The following is a 15236-nucleotide window of genomic DNA, read 5'->3' as shown; positions in this document are numbered from 1 at the left end:
CGCAGATAGCCCTTGTGCAGACAGCGTTGCAAGAAGAAATTAAGATGACAAAGCGTCTTTCAACATACACATATTGTAGAGAGAACCACACCTTATATATATATAAACAAAACCACGACAGGCGCAGCGCCAATAATTTGCAGCTCCTCCAAAATGGCTGGCATGCCCTCCTTCGGCTTGGCGAACCCTACCTTCCACAGTATCGCGAACCCCCAGTATTATATATCATTTATCTGTAGGTATGGTTTCCCCAGGCGAATCAGTAGTATGGTCCCAGATAGTAGTGAGTAGATGGACACTAAAGGCCTATTATACTCTGTGACGATGGAATAGCAGGCTCCTGTGCTGCCTACCAATCAGGTCCCCGGTCTCTCCTAGCGGAGGCTCCCAAAAAGGCCGAAAAACAATCCGGCGCTCCACAAGGACCAAACGCGCAGCCGCCTTGAACTTCTCAATGAAACTCGCCTTCTGAAAGCTCCCGACTATCGAGGTCTACACCCCCCCTTTATCTCCCAGCAGATCGTTTGGCGTCGTGTAATTGTTTGTGCGGCGAGGGCAGCTTCATTGTTCTGCTTACTCTTCCCTCGAACTGCCCTTTCTTTCACTTCCCGATACGTGGCTGCCACCGCGGACTCGGCGCAGCACCGAACAACGAACCGCCCGACCAAAGAAATCTATCTTCTGTCAACGGTCGCCAGAACACACTTCACATCGGCCACCTGACTTTACCGGCATTATTAGTCGCCTGGCGCTCTCAGACCTTCTCAGTTTGTGGCCGACTCCTTTTACTTTTCTCCCGAACCTTTTTCGCCCTGATTCTCAAAACCCGAACTGTCGCCGCAGCAGACGCCCGCCCCTCAAAGCCTCGACGCGAGAATGTCTCGGAACGTGATGGAACAGGACTTCGGCTCTGATGAGGAAGATGATGACTTCAACCCCGCGCCCGCACAGGAATCAGATAATGAAGATGTAGATCGCGGCCAGGTTTGTGTTATCCTGGATCTGCTATTGGAGGATGTGTTGAACTGACGAACAGGAACATAAGACCCGAAAACGTAGCCGTGAGGACGACGCTCAAGATGGAGGCAATGACGAGGATGGGGAGAACGAGGGCGGTGACGACGACGATGAGCTTCAGGAAGGAGGGGATGACGATGAGGAAGAGGAAGAAGACGAGGAAGAGGATGCTGTTACGGTTGGTGTCTTCTACTATCCATTTCGCTCGAAACGCGCATGGGACAATTGCTAATATGGCCTTTTCCTGCTCTACAGCGTGGACCGAAGCGGAGAAGAGGTCCTGGCCTCCATAACTTCATTGATGTTGAGGCGGGTGTGGACGAAGATGAGGACGAGGCTGAAGATGAGGAGGATGATATGGAATTTGGTGAAAATGTCCATCCGGATGATGAAGTTGCCGTCGGAGCTGAGATGGACGACCGTCGACACCGCGAACTTGACCGTCAGCGCGAAGTGGAGGCCAGCATGGATGCTGAGAAACAGGCACAATTGCTCAAGGAACGTTATGGGCGGAATCGCGCAGCTGCCACGGACGCCGTCATTGTCCCCAAGCGGCTTTTGCTTCCTAGCGTCGACGACCCTAGTATCTGGGGTGTTCGGTGCAAGGCCGGAAAAGAACGTGAAGTTGTCTTCGCTATTCAAAAACGTATCGAAGAACGACCGCCTGGTTCACGGAACCCGATTAAGCTCATCTCGGCGTTTGAGCGTGGGGGCGCGATGAGTGGCTACATTTATGTCGAAGCGCGGAGACAAGCGGATGTCATGGATGCCCTACAAGATATGTCGAATGTTTATCCAAGGACGAAGATGATCTTGGTCCCTGTAAGGGAAATGCCGGATCTACTTAGGGTACAGAAGTCGGAAGAACTCAACCCCGGCGGCTGGGTTCGAATAAAGCGTGGCAAATACATAGGTGATCTCGCTCAGATCGAAGAGGTAGAGACTAACGGTTTGGCTGTAACCGTTCGTTTGGTTCCTCGACTGGATTACGGTTTAAATGAGGATTCTGGCGCTCCTATTGTTGATCCTAAGAGAAAGCGAGCTGGCGCGAATGCCGCTGTTGCACGCCCTCCACAGCGGTTGTTTAGTGAGGCTGAAGCCAAGAAGAAGCACAGCAAGTACCTCTCCGCTACGGCTGGTTTAGGTTCAAAGTCATGGAACTATCTTGGCGAAACTTACATCGATGGTTTCTTGATCAAAGACATGAAGGTCCAGCATTTGATCACGAAGAACGTCAACCCCCGACTCGAGGAAGTCACCATGTTTGCCCGCGATTCTGAAAACGGCACCTCGAATCTTGACCTCGCCTCTCTTGCGGAAACGCTCAAGAATTCTACCGCAGAGGAATCATATATTCCCGGAGACCCCGTGGAGGTGTTCAAGGGTGAACAGCAAGGCCTTATCGGCCGCACTAGCTCCACTCGTGGAGATATTGTGACTATCCTGGTAACGGAAGGCGAACTGGCAGGCCAAACAATTGAAGCCCCTGTTAAGACACTCCGTAAGCGCTTTAGGGAGGGTGACCACGTCAAGGTTATTGGCGGAAGCAGATACCAGGATGAGTTGGGTATGGTTGTGCAAGTGAGAGACGACACAGTCACCCTTCTCAGCGATATGAGTATGCAGGAGATTACTGTCTTTAGCAAAGACCTCCGCTTGTCCGCAGAAACAGGCGTGGACGGGAAATTGGGCATGTTCGATGTTCATGATCTCGTACAGTTAGAGTGAGTTATTACCTCTTCTTCGTTAGTTGGGCTTTTTTTTCTTTTACTAACAGTCGCGAAAAAGTGCTGCTACCGTTGCTTGCATTGTCAAGGTTGATCGTGAATCATTACGAGTCCTGGATCAAAACGGTTCTATCCGCACTATCCTCCCTACGCAAGTCACCAACAAGGTCACCCCGCGTCGAGACGCTGTGGCTACAGACAGGAACGGGGCTGAAATTCGACATGGGGACACTGTTAGAGAAGTATACGGCGAGCAACGAAATGGGGTAATTCTTCATATTCACCGTTCATTCCTGTTCCTGCACAATAAAGCCCAGGCTGAAAACTCGGGAATCGTCGTTGTGCGCACTACCAATGTTGTTACAGTGTCCGCGAAAGGAGGGAGGTCCACAGGTCCTGATCTCTCCAAGATGAACCCGGCTTTGATGAAGAATGGTGCTCCAGGTAATATGATGGGGCCTCCTCCGTCAAAGAACTTTGGACGCGACCGACTTCTCGGCAAAACAGTTTTGGTTAGGAAGGGCGCTCTTAAGGGTCTGATGGGTATTGTTAAAGACACGACCGATGTGCAGGCTCGCGTAGAGCTCCATTCTAAGAACAAGCTTGTGACGATCCCAAAGGAGCTCCTTGTCGTTAAGGATCCCGTTACTGGCCAAACCATTGATATTTCCCGCGGTAGAGGGCCGCCACGGGTTCCTCAGGGTGGATCAGCTGCACCGCCATCCGGCTGGCAGGGCGGTCGTACTCCCATGGCCGCCGCCGATTCTTCAAAAACACCGGCCTGGGGTGGTGTTACTTCCTCCAGAAGTAAGTTTTCCCATTTTCGCTGTTGTTAATACCGCCGTACAGCCTCTAACATGATTTTTGTAGCACCTGCTTGGGGTGGTGGTGGCTTTGGTTCTCGCACACCTGCGTGGAAGGCCGACGGATCACGAACCTCGAATCCATACGATGGCAGTCGCACAGCTTATGGAGGCGCAGGGGCACGCACACCGGCTTGGAATGCAGGAGCAAGAACACCTTATGGTGGCTCCGGCTCCGGCTCAGGAACCAGCGATTTCGATGCCTTTGCAGCCGGGTCCCGAACTCCCGCCTGGGGTGGCGCCTCTGGCAACCGTACTCCTGCTTGGTCGGCAAGCGGCTCAAGCGGTAACAAGACATATGACGCCCCGACACCGGGTGCGACGTACTCTGCTCCTACCCCAGGCGCGTACGGTGGCGCACCCACACCCGGTCTCTCAGCACCTACACCCGGAGCCTGGGCCGACAGCGCGCCGACACCGGGTGCCTACAACGCGCCTACTCCGGCTGACTTTGGCGATCGTCCATACGATGCACCAACGCCGGCGATGGGTGGGGCTGCCGCTACACCGGGTGCCGGCCCATACGGCGATGCAGACGACGGCGGTCCCCGATACGAAGAAGGAACGCCCAGTCCTTGAATGCATAATTTGTTTTTTTTTTTTTTTTTTTTTTGGCTTTTTTTCTCTTTTTGGCTCGGAATTTTTATGGGTTTACAACTAAAACGGCGCATTGCATGTTCATTCTATTCCTCATCTATTGATGTTTTCTTTTATAGGTGACTTTAGCTACCGCCTAGTACTATACTACAATGTATTATCAATCTATTAACATATAAACGTGTCTCATCACCTAACAGAGGATATTTTGGGATGGGGAATTGTTTAGATAGACTAAACAAATCATTGGGATTATATCGGCGCCCTTGGGTCGCAAGCTTGCTATTTCGCCCCCCTGGTAGACGACCATTTCTCAGAACATGCAAAAGATATCGTATTGGTATCGATCAAATCAATAAAACTCCCCGGCCCGTCACTCCTGGTTGCCGTTTCGTTTAATAAGATAGTATGTATGGAGACATGAAAACGTGAATGGAAAAAGGGCCAAAAAAAGAGATATCGACCTTAAGTATGGACTTGAATCATTTCCCCAACGAAGTGAAATATGAAAACCTGTAGGTGCAATTTGCAACCTTCAACCATAGTACTCCCATTCTTTTTTTTTTTTCTGCTTTTGACTGTCAACCCACTTTCCTTGGCCCGGAAGAGCCACAGTGGGAATCCAACCCAATTGATATCAACTGACAACTTGAACGGATTGAAAAAGAATTAATAAAAACCGACCTGAGTCTTATCTATGTCATAATCGAATCTGATAAAAAAGCGAGAAAAATGGTGAGAGCAATATGAAAGAAGATAAAAAGATAAACACAAATTATTTTTCAGTAGGTCTATGCCGGTACTGCTCGCGCCAGGATGCGTATATTGTCAAGGAGACCTTTTACGAGATCTTCGTACTGATTGCTGGGGTCACCAGCCATGGCGAGCTGACCCTGGCGGCGGATTTCGGCGGCTGAGACTTCGACTTCTAGCTCGTGTTCGAATTCGCCTTTTGCAGAGGGCTGCGGGAAGAAGTGAATTAGGACAAGAACAAATAGTAAGAGAACGGGAATAAGAATTTGTAACATACTTCGGACCTAGCAACTTGTGTCAAATCGACCTGGTACGCCAAATGTCGGTAGCTCATGCGGTCTTTATTCCGATCGCTGGCTCCTCGGCCTGTATCAGCTGGCGGGAGGTGAGAGATATCACCGTCGTAGCTCATTTCTAGGTTGACACTGACACGCCAGTCGACGCAGGTGCGAGGACTGTAAATATCGAGGTCTGCTACTCGGCATTTGACAATCTTTGCGAGGACTTCGCCTGTCCGTTGGTCAACGGTGACTCGGACTCGGGGCTTGTGGCGCGGGTTTAGGTTTTGTCGGATAACGGGTGGCAGATCGGAAGGGGAGACCTCGTAAAAGGAATCTCGTTCCTTTTTGTGGGCGTATGAGAGGGGAATCCGTCCAGGATTTGCTTGAGGCATAGACCCCTTCACAGTTTCGTTGAGAAAATTGTTCATAGCCCGGTGTTGTGCCTGAAAAGAAGTCAATTCTGATGAACGACCTATAACCAGGGCGAACCAAAAGACGTGTGAAGTGTAAGAAAAGAACAGCAAAGGAACGTACCTGCGTCATATTGCTTTCAAAATTTGTTCGAATTCGGGAGTTGTCACGATTTATGACACTTTCAGTCTGTATTGGCAATTGGAGCCTGTCTCCGCGATCAAGATCCATTATTTGTCCCAGCTTGGCTTCGATTTCGATGATTGCGCCTTGGCCCACAGCAGTCGCACCAGCAGGGCCTGCCAAGGCATCATTTCGGAGGACTACGTGCTGAAAGAGGAAGTCACAGACAACCTTGGTGATTTCTTCGTGCGGTATGAACCCAGTAATGGATGGTTCCCAAGGGCCCAGGCTCTTCAACTGTTGCGGTTCTGCAGGCTGTGGCGGTTGTAATGGTTGCGAAGGCTGTGACGAGATCGGCGGGCCATTCGCAACTGAATCTTCTCGCTTTATGATCTTTGCTGGGGGGGCTTCCTCTGAGACTGCATGCTGCCGTTGTAACCACGGGTCCTGTGGCGTATTCCTGATGTGTTTGGGAATCGGCGGTAACAAATTTGGGATCATGGGGCATTTCCCCTTTGTGCGAATTGATCGTTGGGCGAAAATAGGTGGCTCATTGTACCGTCTTCGCTTTGGTTTAGGAGGTTGAGGGCTCGAATTAGCGTGGGTCAATTCTGACGCAAAGTTTGTCTTTTGCGGGTGCTGGGGCCCTGGCTTTCCCTTTGGGGATACATTTGCTACTGGCCCCAGTGATCGCGGAGGGCTACTGACTTGCGTTGCGGTTGGCCCAGTTGAAGCTGCATGGGCGTGGAGGTTTTGCGCAATGGGTCGACTGTTTTGCGCAGCTATCCCATTTTCCCTCTCAGTCGATTGCGTAGAGACTGCAGGCTCACCAGGGCCTGCCATGCTGTCGCGCCGCGTCCCTGAGGAAAAGGCTGTTTTCGGACTAACACTCTCATCGGACTCTCTTCCCCCAGTGGTGCCCGATGTGCGCCGGGGCGCGCCATCGAGTGTCTTTGAATCGTATCGCACAGGTCGCGAAACCGCGGTTGGTGACATGTGCATCTGGACATCCTGCCCGACCCATGGACTAGATGCGCGATTCGATAGGGAATCGTGGCCTGACGACTGAGGGCGGGCAGACGATGGAGTTGACTGGTGGTAGAGAGCAGCAGCGGAACCTCGCGGCGTACCAGGAAGTGATCCTTGTGTCGCGGGTGAAAATTGCTGGGACGGATATGGATGGTGGGTGGCGGCTGGAGGGCTCTCTCTGTGGGGGAATGAGTGTGAGGTGGAGGAATAAGGGGTCAGAACAGACTGGATGGATTGCGAGCGCTGAGCAGCGACAGGCGACGGTTGGTGGGAAGGAGGATGTTGCGGATGATGGTAGGCGACAGGCGCAGCGAAAGAGTCACGCGAAGCAGAGGGCCCATAAGGCGCGGGAGGTGGGCTGTGGCCGCGATGAGATTGTGCGCCCGCATTGAGAGATGATGTAGCATTATACTGGTAGGGAGACTGTAGTGAGCCGTAGGATGAGCCTCTGTCTGGGGAAGTTTGGGCGCGCTGAAGCGGTGCAGGCTGCTGCGATGGCCCGTTGGGATAGCCAGATGGGTAGGAAGAGGAGGATGATGACGACGGAGGCTGGTCGTGTGCTGGATATATTGGCTCGGAGGGTTTACGAGAAAGTTGCGATGGCGATCGATGAGACGGAGGCGACGGAGGACGGCGTGATGTGCCAGCGGCATCACTGTTCATAATTGTGCGCAAATCCATGGTGACGTGGGTTTTTTTTCTCCCCTAAACCGAGACGAATGCGAGAAAGGATCGAACGGGCGCGAGTTGGCGAGAGACAAGACACGCCCCCTTCCACAACACCCCGGAGCGGATGATGGCGAGTTGGTGCCTATCAATGACGGAGACGAGGAAGGGGGAAGGATGGCAATGGCGATGAAGACATTTAGGGGATGAAAGGGGTGCGCGGGACGAGATGATGCTGAAGGGGAGCAGACCGATAAGAGGAAAAGGAAAGGAAGATCGATGAAGCTGCGGATCTGGTTGTGGAAGGTGAAATGAAGCCGATCGACAACAGCAGTGGTACACCGTTCGTCGTCAGTGGATGACCCGCAATCGACTCGGGGGCATGGCAAGATATAATGGGATGGAGGGATGAAGAAGATGGTGTTGTTCGAGCACACGAGACCAATCATCACCAATTCATCCGCTCCCTAGATACTGGAAGTTGTCCTACACGGTTCTACTACGGATTATCAGATTGGGAAACTGCAAGTACGACACCATTACACTATGCATATTCAATTACCCTCGACACACTTTCTGCATGCTAATAATAACCCAACAAAGAATCCAAGCCCGGATGACGAAAGCTGTTGTTTTTTTGACTTCGAGTGCTGGATGTTGGAGGTTTTCTGCCCGGCGGTGAGAGCTAGAAGTCATGTGATCCAATCTCGTTATTTCTGCCGTGGAGCACCGCGCACGCACGTGTCGGTCACTGCCGGATTGGGAAGCTGCGATCGAAACCAGTGACTGCCATTCTGGGCAGCGTCAGGAATTGCCTGCCCTGGGAGATTGAACAGCGTGCAACGCAATTGGCAGAAAACGGCCTAGGTGACAACCTGGTTCTACTAATCCCTGGCGCGAAACGGGATTGTCGGTGCAACGGGCGACTCGGAGTTCTCCTGGAGTCTCCTCCATTGCCCGATAAAAGCGCGCCAGTAATAATGGTGAAACGTCGCGTCTCTTAAAATCCTCCGGATCGACACTCGCCATTTGGCCTTAACTTCCTCAACCTCCCCTCCACCCCGACGCTTGATGTTTTGCTTACTCTGCAGTCTGCAGCCTTCAGTCTCCTGCACATTCCTGCGCTCGGATTTCATGAGCGACTGAGAGCCTCCATAAACTGCTCGGTTTTGCAGCTGTCAGATGCGACCACCGATGACGAATCCCGGACCCATATCCGCTCCCCGTCGCAGATAAAAAGACTCCACTCTCGCAGCAACTCTACTACATATAAGACCGCGCACTTAGGTATTTCGCTCTGTCGCCCTCAAGAGAGACCCTGGATCTACCTCAATATCACCCTCTCCTCCGAAATGGACGTCGAGAAGGAGATGCCGCCGTCTCCTGCGATCCACAATGTTTCCTTGAATGACGTCGAATCCGGTCTCAATCGTGAATCCCAGCATGGAACTCTTGCGTGGCCGAGTCTTAGAGGGTTTTCCGCCTCAGATATTCTGTCTGACCCAGCAAAGCTATCTCCACTGGTTGAACACTTGCGCGAAAACTGGCAAGATTATTTGGAAGACTGGTTCACTAAGTTGGGTATACTTATCACGCCAAGCTACCTACAACACCTGGTCGGTGGCCAGCCGCCCCCGCAGACGAAACTCCATGCAATAGCGGCATTGGATGGGTTGCGAGGATGGGCCTGTCTGCTTGTCTTCAATTTCCACTTTCTATTTACCTATACTTGGAAGGTTGCGGTTGGGTGGGGTTTCAACAATGAAAACTTCTACTATTTCCAGTTACCTATTGTTCACGTCTTGGTCTCGGGCCATATTATGGTCGCCATATTCTTCGTTATATCGGGCTACGTTCTTTCCTATAAGCCGCTAAAGTTGATCCGCAGCCGGTCTTGGGAAGAAACGTTTGTTACCATGACGTCCTCAACATTTCGACGAGGTCTTCGCCTTTATATCCCATCCATCGTCGGCATCTTGCTGGTCCTGATTGCCGTACGCTTGGGTGCATACAACTACTCCCAAAAAGTTCTTTTTGAGGGTCATACCATCAGGGGCACCAACGAGCAGCATCCGCCAATCATGGTCAGGTCTCTTAGCAAGCAGCTGTGGGACTGGTATGCTACAATTGCACGCCTAATGGACCCATTCGATTGGGCCCTCTATTATAACAACTACAACCCCCACCTCTGGACAATTCCCGTCGAATTTCGCAGTTCTATCGTCCTCTTCCTCACTATCCTCGCCACATCGCGCGTCAAAGCGGCGGTGCGTATCTCCCTAGTAGGTACCTTGGTATGGTTTTGCATGCGCTATGGCCGGTGGGATATTGTACTTTTCCTGTGTGGCATGCTCATGGCCGAAGCGGACCTAATTCAAGGTCTTTGGGAAACTTCCCCAGCCTCTTCCTCCGAGGGTGACAAAGAGAAACGGACATGGAACTCTCTCGCTAACGGCTCATTATCACGCTCTAAAAGCCGACTTGGCCTGTTAAGCTCTAAACGCTGGATAGCTCTCTTCATCCTAGGATTATATCTAGGATCTACGCCAAACACCGGCTACAAGTTCACTCCTTTCTTCATGTGGACGTGGCACATTACTCCAAAAACATACCCAGAGCCGCACCGCTTTCCGCAAACAATAGGTGCGCTCATGATCGTCTACAGTATCAACCACTCAAAGGACATCCAAAAGCTTTTTACGAACCGTTTATCCCAGTATCTTGGCAAGATATCCTTCGCTTTTTATATCGTCCACGGGCCCATACTCCACTCGTTGGGATATTCACTCATGCCTAGCATCTGGCGTACCACAGGCAAGGAAACCGACTTTCAGTATTGCCTCGGCTTCTTCATTGGCTGGCTTATTTGCCTTCCCATCTCGCTTTGGGCAGGTGACCTTTTCTGGCGGATGGTTGACGTTCCAAGTGTACACCTGTCGCGGTGGATCGAGAGTAAGGTACTTGCTCAGACGACCGGACGAGAAAAGCAGCAAAGATCCGCTTAGCATGCTCATTCGAGACGAGTACTTTGTCCTCTCGTTTCACTTATGCGTGTCCCTAGTTTCTTGCGTATGTGTATGTTTGATATATCTTGCATTAGCGGGCGTATTGAATATTTTATGTTCTTGTTAACCATGCTCACCCGTGGTCGCTCTGTAGAGTTCAGCTCATCGTTTCCTTGTCCTGCATCACGCAGCATTTGTAAACCCGAAGGAAATTGGTAGCTGTTAGTTGAACGTATATTTATGCACCTTCGAATAGAGCAAGTGTCTTTAATGGTAGGCAATGTGCAATGATTCAATCATTCATTCGTATACTCATACCAGACCGTACCTATGCCAGGCAACAACCTAACACGCTCTAAGGACATATATGATTCAAGCATGGTAAGACCAGATCTTTCTGCGTCACCTCGTAAAGAGCCAATAACAGACAGGAAGAGAAAGAAAAAACGGAAGCGAAATAGCAAAAACGCAAATCGGATGAGTGAAATGCAAGACACTTGAGACAATATCAAGAAGAAAAGAGAGAAAGTTAAAAAGTGAAGGATATGGCGTCTAATGGATATCAATAACTTTTTCTTTTCCTTTTTGACTTTCTTGTTTCATAGCGAAACTCCCCAAACCCCTCGTCCTCCACAAACGCCTAACCAGTCACGAGGGTGACCGGAGTTCGTGGTTCCAGCTTGCGGTGACCAGCTAATATTAGAAATCTCGTAGTCGCATTGCCATGCAGCCGCGGGACTGCGTTCGGTGGTTGTAGAGGGTGCACCGGGGTGTTGTACCCCTGGTGGGACAGGGGTGGAGTTGTTCTGGTTCATAAGGTCCCAGAGAAGGACAAGACAATCGTCCGCACCAGATGCGAGAACTCCACGCCGATTGGGGGACCACTCGACCGAATTGAGAGGAGCAGAGTGACCCTTTAGTTCGAGGAGTGCTTGGCCAGGTTGGCGAACATCCAATACCCGGACTATGCTAGAATCTTGGGAGAACGTTGCAAGAAGATGGGCATCATGTGGCGATGCTACATTTGTTAGTACGATATCTAGAGTGCGTAACCGGTAGCGGCTTACCCGAGATGCGCAACAAGGGCGGGGGCCAAGTACTGGCCGGTGCGGAGGGGCTTCCATTGCCAGGGCTCATCACCACTAAACAACATATTGTCAGTTCTGAACTACCCACAAGACTCTAAGGAAACTCACTTTTCTCATTCTTATCCGTCGGTTCGTATATAATCGTGCTGTGTTCCAAGCTCCTAAGATCAAACATGCGCACACTTCCATCAGCGCCACAGCTGACAAAAACATCCACACTATTGGCACAAAAGCGCACGTCATACACTTCCTTGTCGTGCGCAATAAGCTGTGTCTTTGCTGTCAAAGTCGGGATATCCCAAATTGTGCATGTTGTATCAATGCTAGAGGTGATAATCAAACTAGGAGATATCGTATTCCAGTCTAGAGACGTAATAGGAGCTGTATGCTCGGGAGACTTCGAGTTCGAAAGCAAAGCCAGCGGCGAAAGTTTAGCTGTAGGCGCATCTCTTTGACCTGGCTGACGGGTTATGGAGTTGGAGCTGTGTTGGGGCTGCGAGTTCGGCAGGGACCATAGCCGGAGATGATCCCCAGAGGTGGCCAAAAGGTCAGTAGACTGCTTTTGGGATGATGGCGGTTCCCAAAGAATGCGAGTGACAGGGTATGAATGGGTAGCTTCAGCAGTTTTCACGTATTCCAGCTTGAAATCACCGGGAGCTGCATCAGGGGTATCAGGGTCAGGATATGCCAAGTGGGCGTCAAGGATTTGTATCTAATGCCACTAGGTTAGACTTAGGGTCCTATTTTTCGCCCACGTGCAATTAACTTACATAGTTATGATGGTCTTCCAGATAGCTTCCTAGAGCGATTTTTCCGCCGAAGGAGCCAGCATTCCCCGACACCGGCCACTTACACCAGTCAACGGCATAGATCGGCCATGGGGTAATGTAGTTGCTGTTCGTAGGCACTTGATTTTCAGCGCTATTGAGAGGTGCTGCACCTGTATTCGTGATATGGTCGCTGAGAAGGTCTCCCGGGGATCGAATATCAGCCAAACCCAGAGGAGAGTATTTAGCACCCTGAGGGGTTGGCGGTTGAAACCCAGCATTCGGAGAGGATCCAGGAGGCCTGTATCCTGCTGGACTTGACCTGGAATGTCCATGAGAATTGGCGGCATTAGAGCGCGGAGTAGATGATTGAGGGTGTGGCTGGGATTGCTGCTGTTGCACCTGGGTAGATAACTGGGGTAACGTAGGAAGTACGGACGGAGCTGTATTTATGGACACCGCTGGGGGTCGATTGGAAGGATTGCCCGGTTGGAGGGCACCAGGGAGAGCTCCCCCGGATCCACCGCTATTGCCGCTTCCATACTGGTTAGACTGGGAGCCCGAGGGATGGATACTGATAGACGGGAGGTTCGTGTCGGGGCTCGATGGGTATTCATGAGGCATTGATTGTCGCGGAATTGCGCCAGATGACGAGTTTCCCGATGGAATGTGAAGCTCTTCGGGTTGACGGCTATAAATAGTCGACCGTCTGGAGTCGAAGGGCTGCGCGGGGTTTGACATATCGACGGCGGTGGTGGAAGGGAGGATACTGTGGGAAGGTGGACGCAGAACCACTGCAGAGCAGCGGACACTCTACAGCGCAACCCTGTTTGTGTTTTTTATCGGTCCCAACGGTAACTCTGATGAGAGTCGTGCGGATTGGAAGGTAGTCTTTTCCCTAGTATGGGCAACAAGCGGCAAGGTCGTAAAGAGCCCCGACGACACTAAGAGGGTGTGGAGTCTGGGTCATGCCAAAACGAAGGGCTGAGTGGGATCAATGAAGCACGCCCCAACCGGACGAGATGCGACAGGGCTGAAATGGCAACGAACGGCGCAGGGAAGGAGGGGAGGGAGGAAGAAGGTAAAGCTCGAGGTCATCTTGGGCCGTTCAGTTGATCTCCGCCAACCAAAGCTGGAGTCGAGTCGCTCCCCCGTGATGCTGACTCATCCAGATATCACGAAACGGTAACTTTGGTATTTTACAGCAGCCGCGGTCGTTCCTCGGCTTCTTGATGCGCCCTCGTTGCTTGATTTTATTCTAATTTCCCGGCCATTTCTGTTCTTTGCGTCTTCATTATTCCGTCTGGAATCTACTCGTTTGATATTTCGAGAATTACGTGTTTGCTGCTTCCCCGCCTATGCGCGATATCCTCTGAAATTCCCGTATCGTTTGTCTCTGTGGTGAGCTTTCATCCTTATCTACAACTTCCCCGCGATGGCTTCAGATCCCATCTCCCCACCATCGCCATCGGCCTTGCTTCTACTACCACCTCCCCCGTCCATCTCTTTCGATCAATTCACAGCCATCTATGAGCCCATATTGTCTAAAGTATTTTCCGATCTCCTCAAGGCACTCAATGGTTCAAATCGCACCGCTTCTCTGGAAATAGCCCTTTCATTACCTGGCCTCCAATCACCATCATGCCAACCACCAACGAGAGCGTTTTCAAGCCTTCAGCGCATAGTGGAGCATGTCTACAGGCTTATTGGGATGGTCTGCATAGCACGCAATATTGAAATGGAGGCTCCTGGTGGCATCGACTCGCGCGTGATCTTGCTTGATTTCGACTCCGTTCGAAACGCATCGACTCTATCCACAAACCTGCAATGCAACGGTCCTATAGTCGACGTGAAAACATTGGCCACATCGGGGCGCCTATGGGAAGATATCTTCTATCCCAATACCCCAGCAGGTCAAGATCTGGCAACCGCATTCAGTAGCTTCTACACTTCAGCCAAGACTCCTAATGGTGGAACACTACAATTGATCGCAGGAACGCCTCAATGGATGCCCGGTGAATCATTGATAGTTCCCGAAGAGATAATCGAGGGCGCATTGCACCACTCAGTCATACTGGGAGGCACCTTTGATCACTTCCATATCGGACACAAACTCCTCCTCACGGCAACTGCGCTGGTCTTACAACCTGCAGGTACCGAACGCCCCGGGCAAGAAAGGATCATAACAGTCGGGGTGACTGGGGATGAGATGCTGAAGAACAAAAAGTATGCCCAATTCCTGGAGAGTTGGGATGAGCGGTGTCGAAGTACAGGGGCTTTCTTGACCTCGATCATGGACTTTGGTCCTCCCGAAACGAACCTACCACGCATCGAACAAATTTATAAACCGGTTCCGAATGGGAGAGCCATGATAATGAAGATCCGGCCCGGGATAACTTTGAAGATGGCGCAAATACTGGACCCCTATGGACCAACAATTACAGAAGAGGATCTAACTGCCTTAGTTGTCTCCAAAGAGACACGCTCAGGCGGCGCGGCCGTCAACGAGGAGCGAGCCAAACGCGGGTGGAAGCAGCTAGAGGTGTTCGAGGTTGATGTGATTCATTCCGGGGAAGTTCCGGCAGAAGGCGTTGAGGATTTTGCATCCAAGATAAGCAGCACAGACATCAGACGAAGGCGAATGGAGCTAGCGATGATATAATATGAGCCAACAGTATACGAGTGATAGTGTATGTATATAGGAGTCTCGGTCCCTGCTGGGTGTGATAGCCGTTCTGAAACATCAACATCGACGGCGAGGGGAATAATCCATATGGTAGATATCTGGATAGAGTGTGCATACGTATGCCTCGTTTTAATTTCTAGGGATCATTCTTCTTGGAAGCACCATTCACGGCCTCGGAGGCCGCATAAAGTGGGATGCAGAGAGTGAGTTGTTCGGGATCGTT

The 15236-nt window shown here is 51.2% G+C and overlaps 5 protein-coding genes across 5 annotated transcripts; 3 read left to right on the top strand and 2 right to left on the bottom strand.

The window, feature by feature from the left end:
• The first annotated feature begins 468 nt into the window (after window positions 1–468).
• Window positions 469–4220, top strand: spt5 (transcription elongation factor spt5). Its single transcript, XM_040811515.1, has 5 exons — window positions 469–984; window positions 1046–1195; window positions 1273–2741; window positions 2806–3551; window positions 3615–4220. The coding sequence occupies exons 1-5, from the start codon at window positions 877–879 to the stop codon at window positions 4184–4186; spliced, it is 3045 nt and encodes a 1014-aa protein (XP_040663905.1). The 5' UTR covers window positions 469–876; the 3' UTR covers window positions 4187–4220.
• Window positions 4221–4995: 775 nt separating this feature from the next.
• triA (putative mRNA capping nucleoside-triphosphatase) lies at window positions 4996–7482 on the bottom strand (the record flags this gene model as incomplete). Its single annotated transcript, XM_040816763.1, has 3 exons — window positions 4996–5166; window positions 5235–5681; window positions 5773–7482. 3 exons carry the CDS (start codon window positions 7480–7482, stop codon window positions 4996–4998), a joined length of 2328 nt encoding a protein of 775 aa, XP_040663904.1.
• A 1337-nt stretch (window positions 7483–8819) lies between these two features.
• ASPVEDRAFT_79802 (acyltransferase family protein) lies at window positions 8820–10472 on the top strand (the record flags this gene model as incomplete). Its single annotated transcript, XM_040816762.1, has 1 exon — window positions 8820–10472. One exon carries the CDS (start codon window positions 8820–8822, stop codon window positions 10470–10472), a length of 1653 nt encoding a protein of 550 aa, XP_040663903.1.
• Window positions 10473–11071: 599 nt separating this feature from the next.
• Window positions 11072–13068, bottom strand: ASPVEDRAFT_79801 (WD repeat protein; the record flags this gene model as incomplete). The annotated part of the gene is made up of 4 exons (XM_040816761.1): window positions 11072–11490; window positions 11540–11614; window positions 11669–12272; window positions 12331–13068. 4 exons carry the CDS (start codon window positions 13066–13068, stop codon window positions 11072–11074), a joined length of 1836 nt encoding a protein of 611 aa, XP_040663902.1.
• Window positions 13069–13762: 694 nt separating this feature from the next.
• ASPVEDRAFT_79800 (putative pantetheine-phosphate adenylyltransferase) lies at window positions 13763–14989 on the top strand (the record flags this gene model as incomplete). Its single annotated transcript, XM_040816760.1, has 1 exon — window positions 13763–14989. One exon carries the CDS (start codon window positions 13763–13765, stop codon window positions 14987–14989), a length of 1227 nt encoding a protein of 408 aa, XP_040663901.1.
• Between the last annotated feature and the right edge of the window lie 247 nt (window positions 14990–15236).

This window comes from Aspergillus versicolor (genome assembly GCF_001890125.1).
Source record: "Aspergillus versicolor CBS 583.65 unplaced genomic scaffold ASPVEscaffold_2, whole genome shotgun sequence".
Classification (NCBI taxonomy): domain Eukaryota; kingdom Fungi; phylum Ascomycota; class Eurotiomycetes; order Eurotiales; family Aspergillaceae; genus Aspergillus; species Aspergillus versicolor.
The sequence above is the reverse complement of the archived record's forward strand: the minus strand, read 5'-3'. Positions and strand labels throughout refer to the sequence as shown.

Excerpts from the sequence above, each read along its gene's own strand:
- spt5 (XM_040811515.1), top strand. The coding sequence starts at position 877 with ATGTCTCGGAACGTGATGGAACAGGACTTCGGCTCTGATGAGGAAGAT. Across the intron at positions 985-1,045 it reads AAGATGTAGATCGCGGCCAG|ACCCGAAAACGTAGCCGTGA; the intron begins GTTTGTGTTATC and ends CAGGAACATAAG. Across the intron at positions 2,742-2,805 it reads CATGATCTCGTACAGTTAGA|TGCTGCTACCGTTGCTTGCA; the intron begins GTGAGTTATTAC and ends GTCGCGAAAAAG.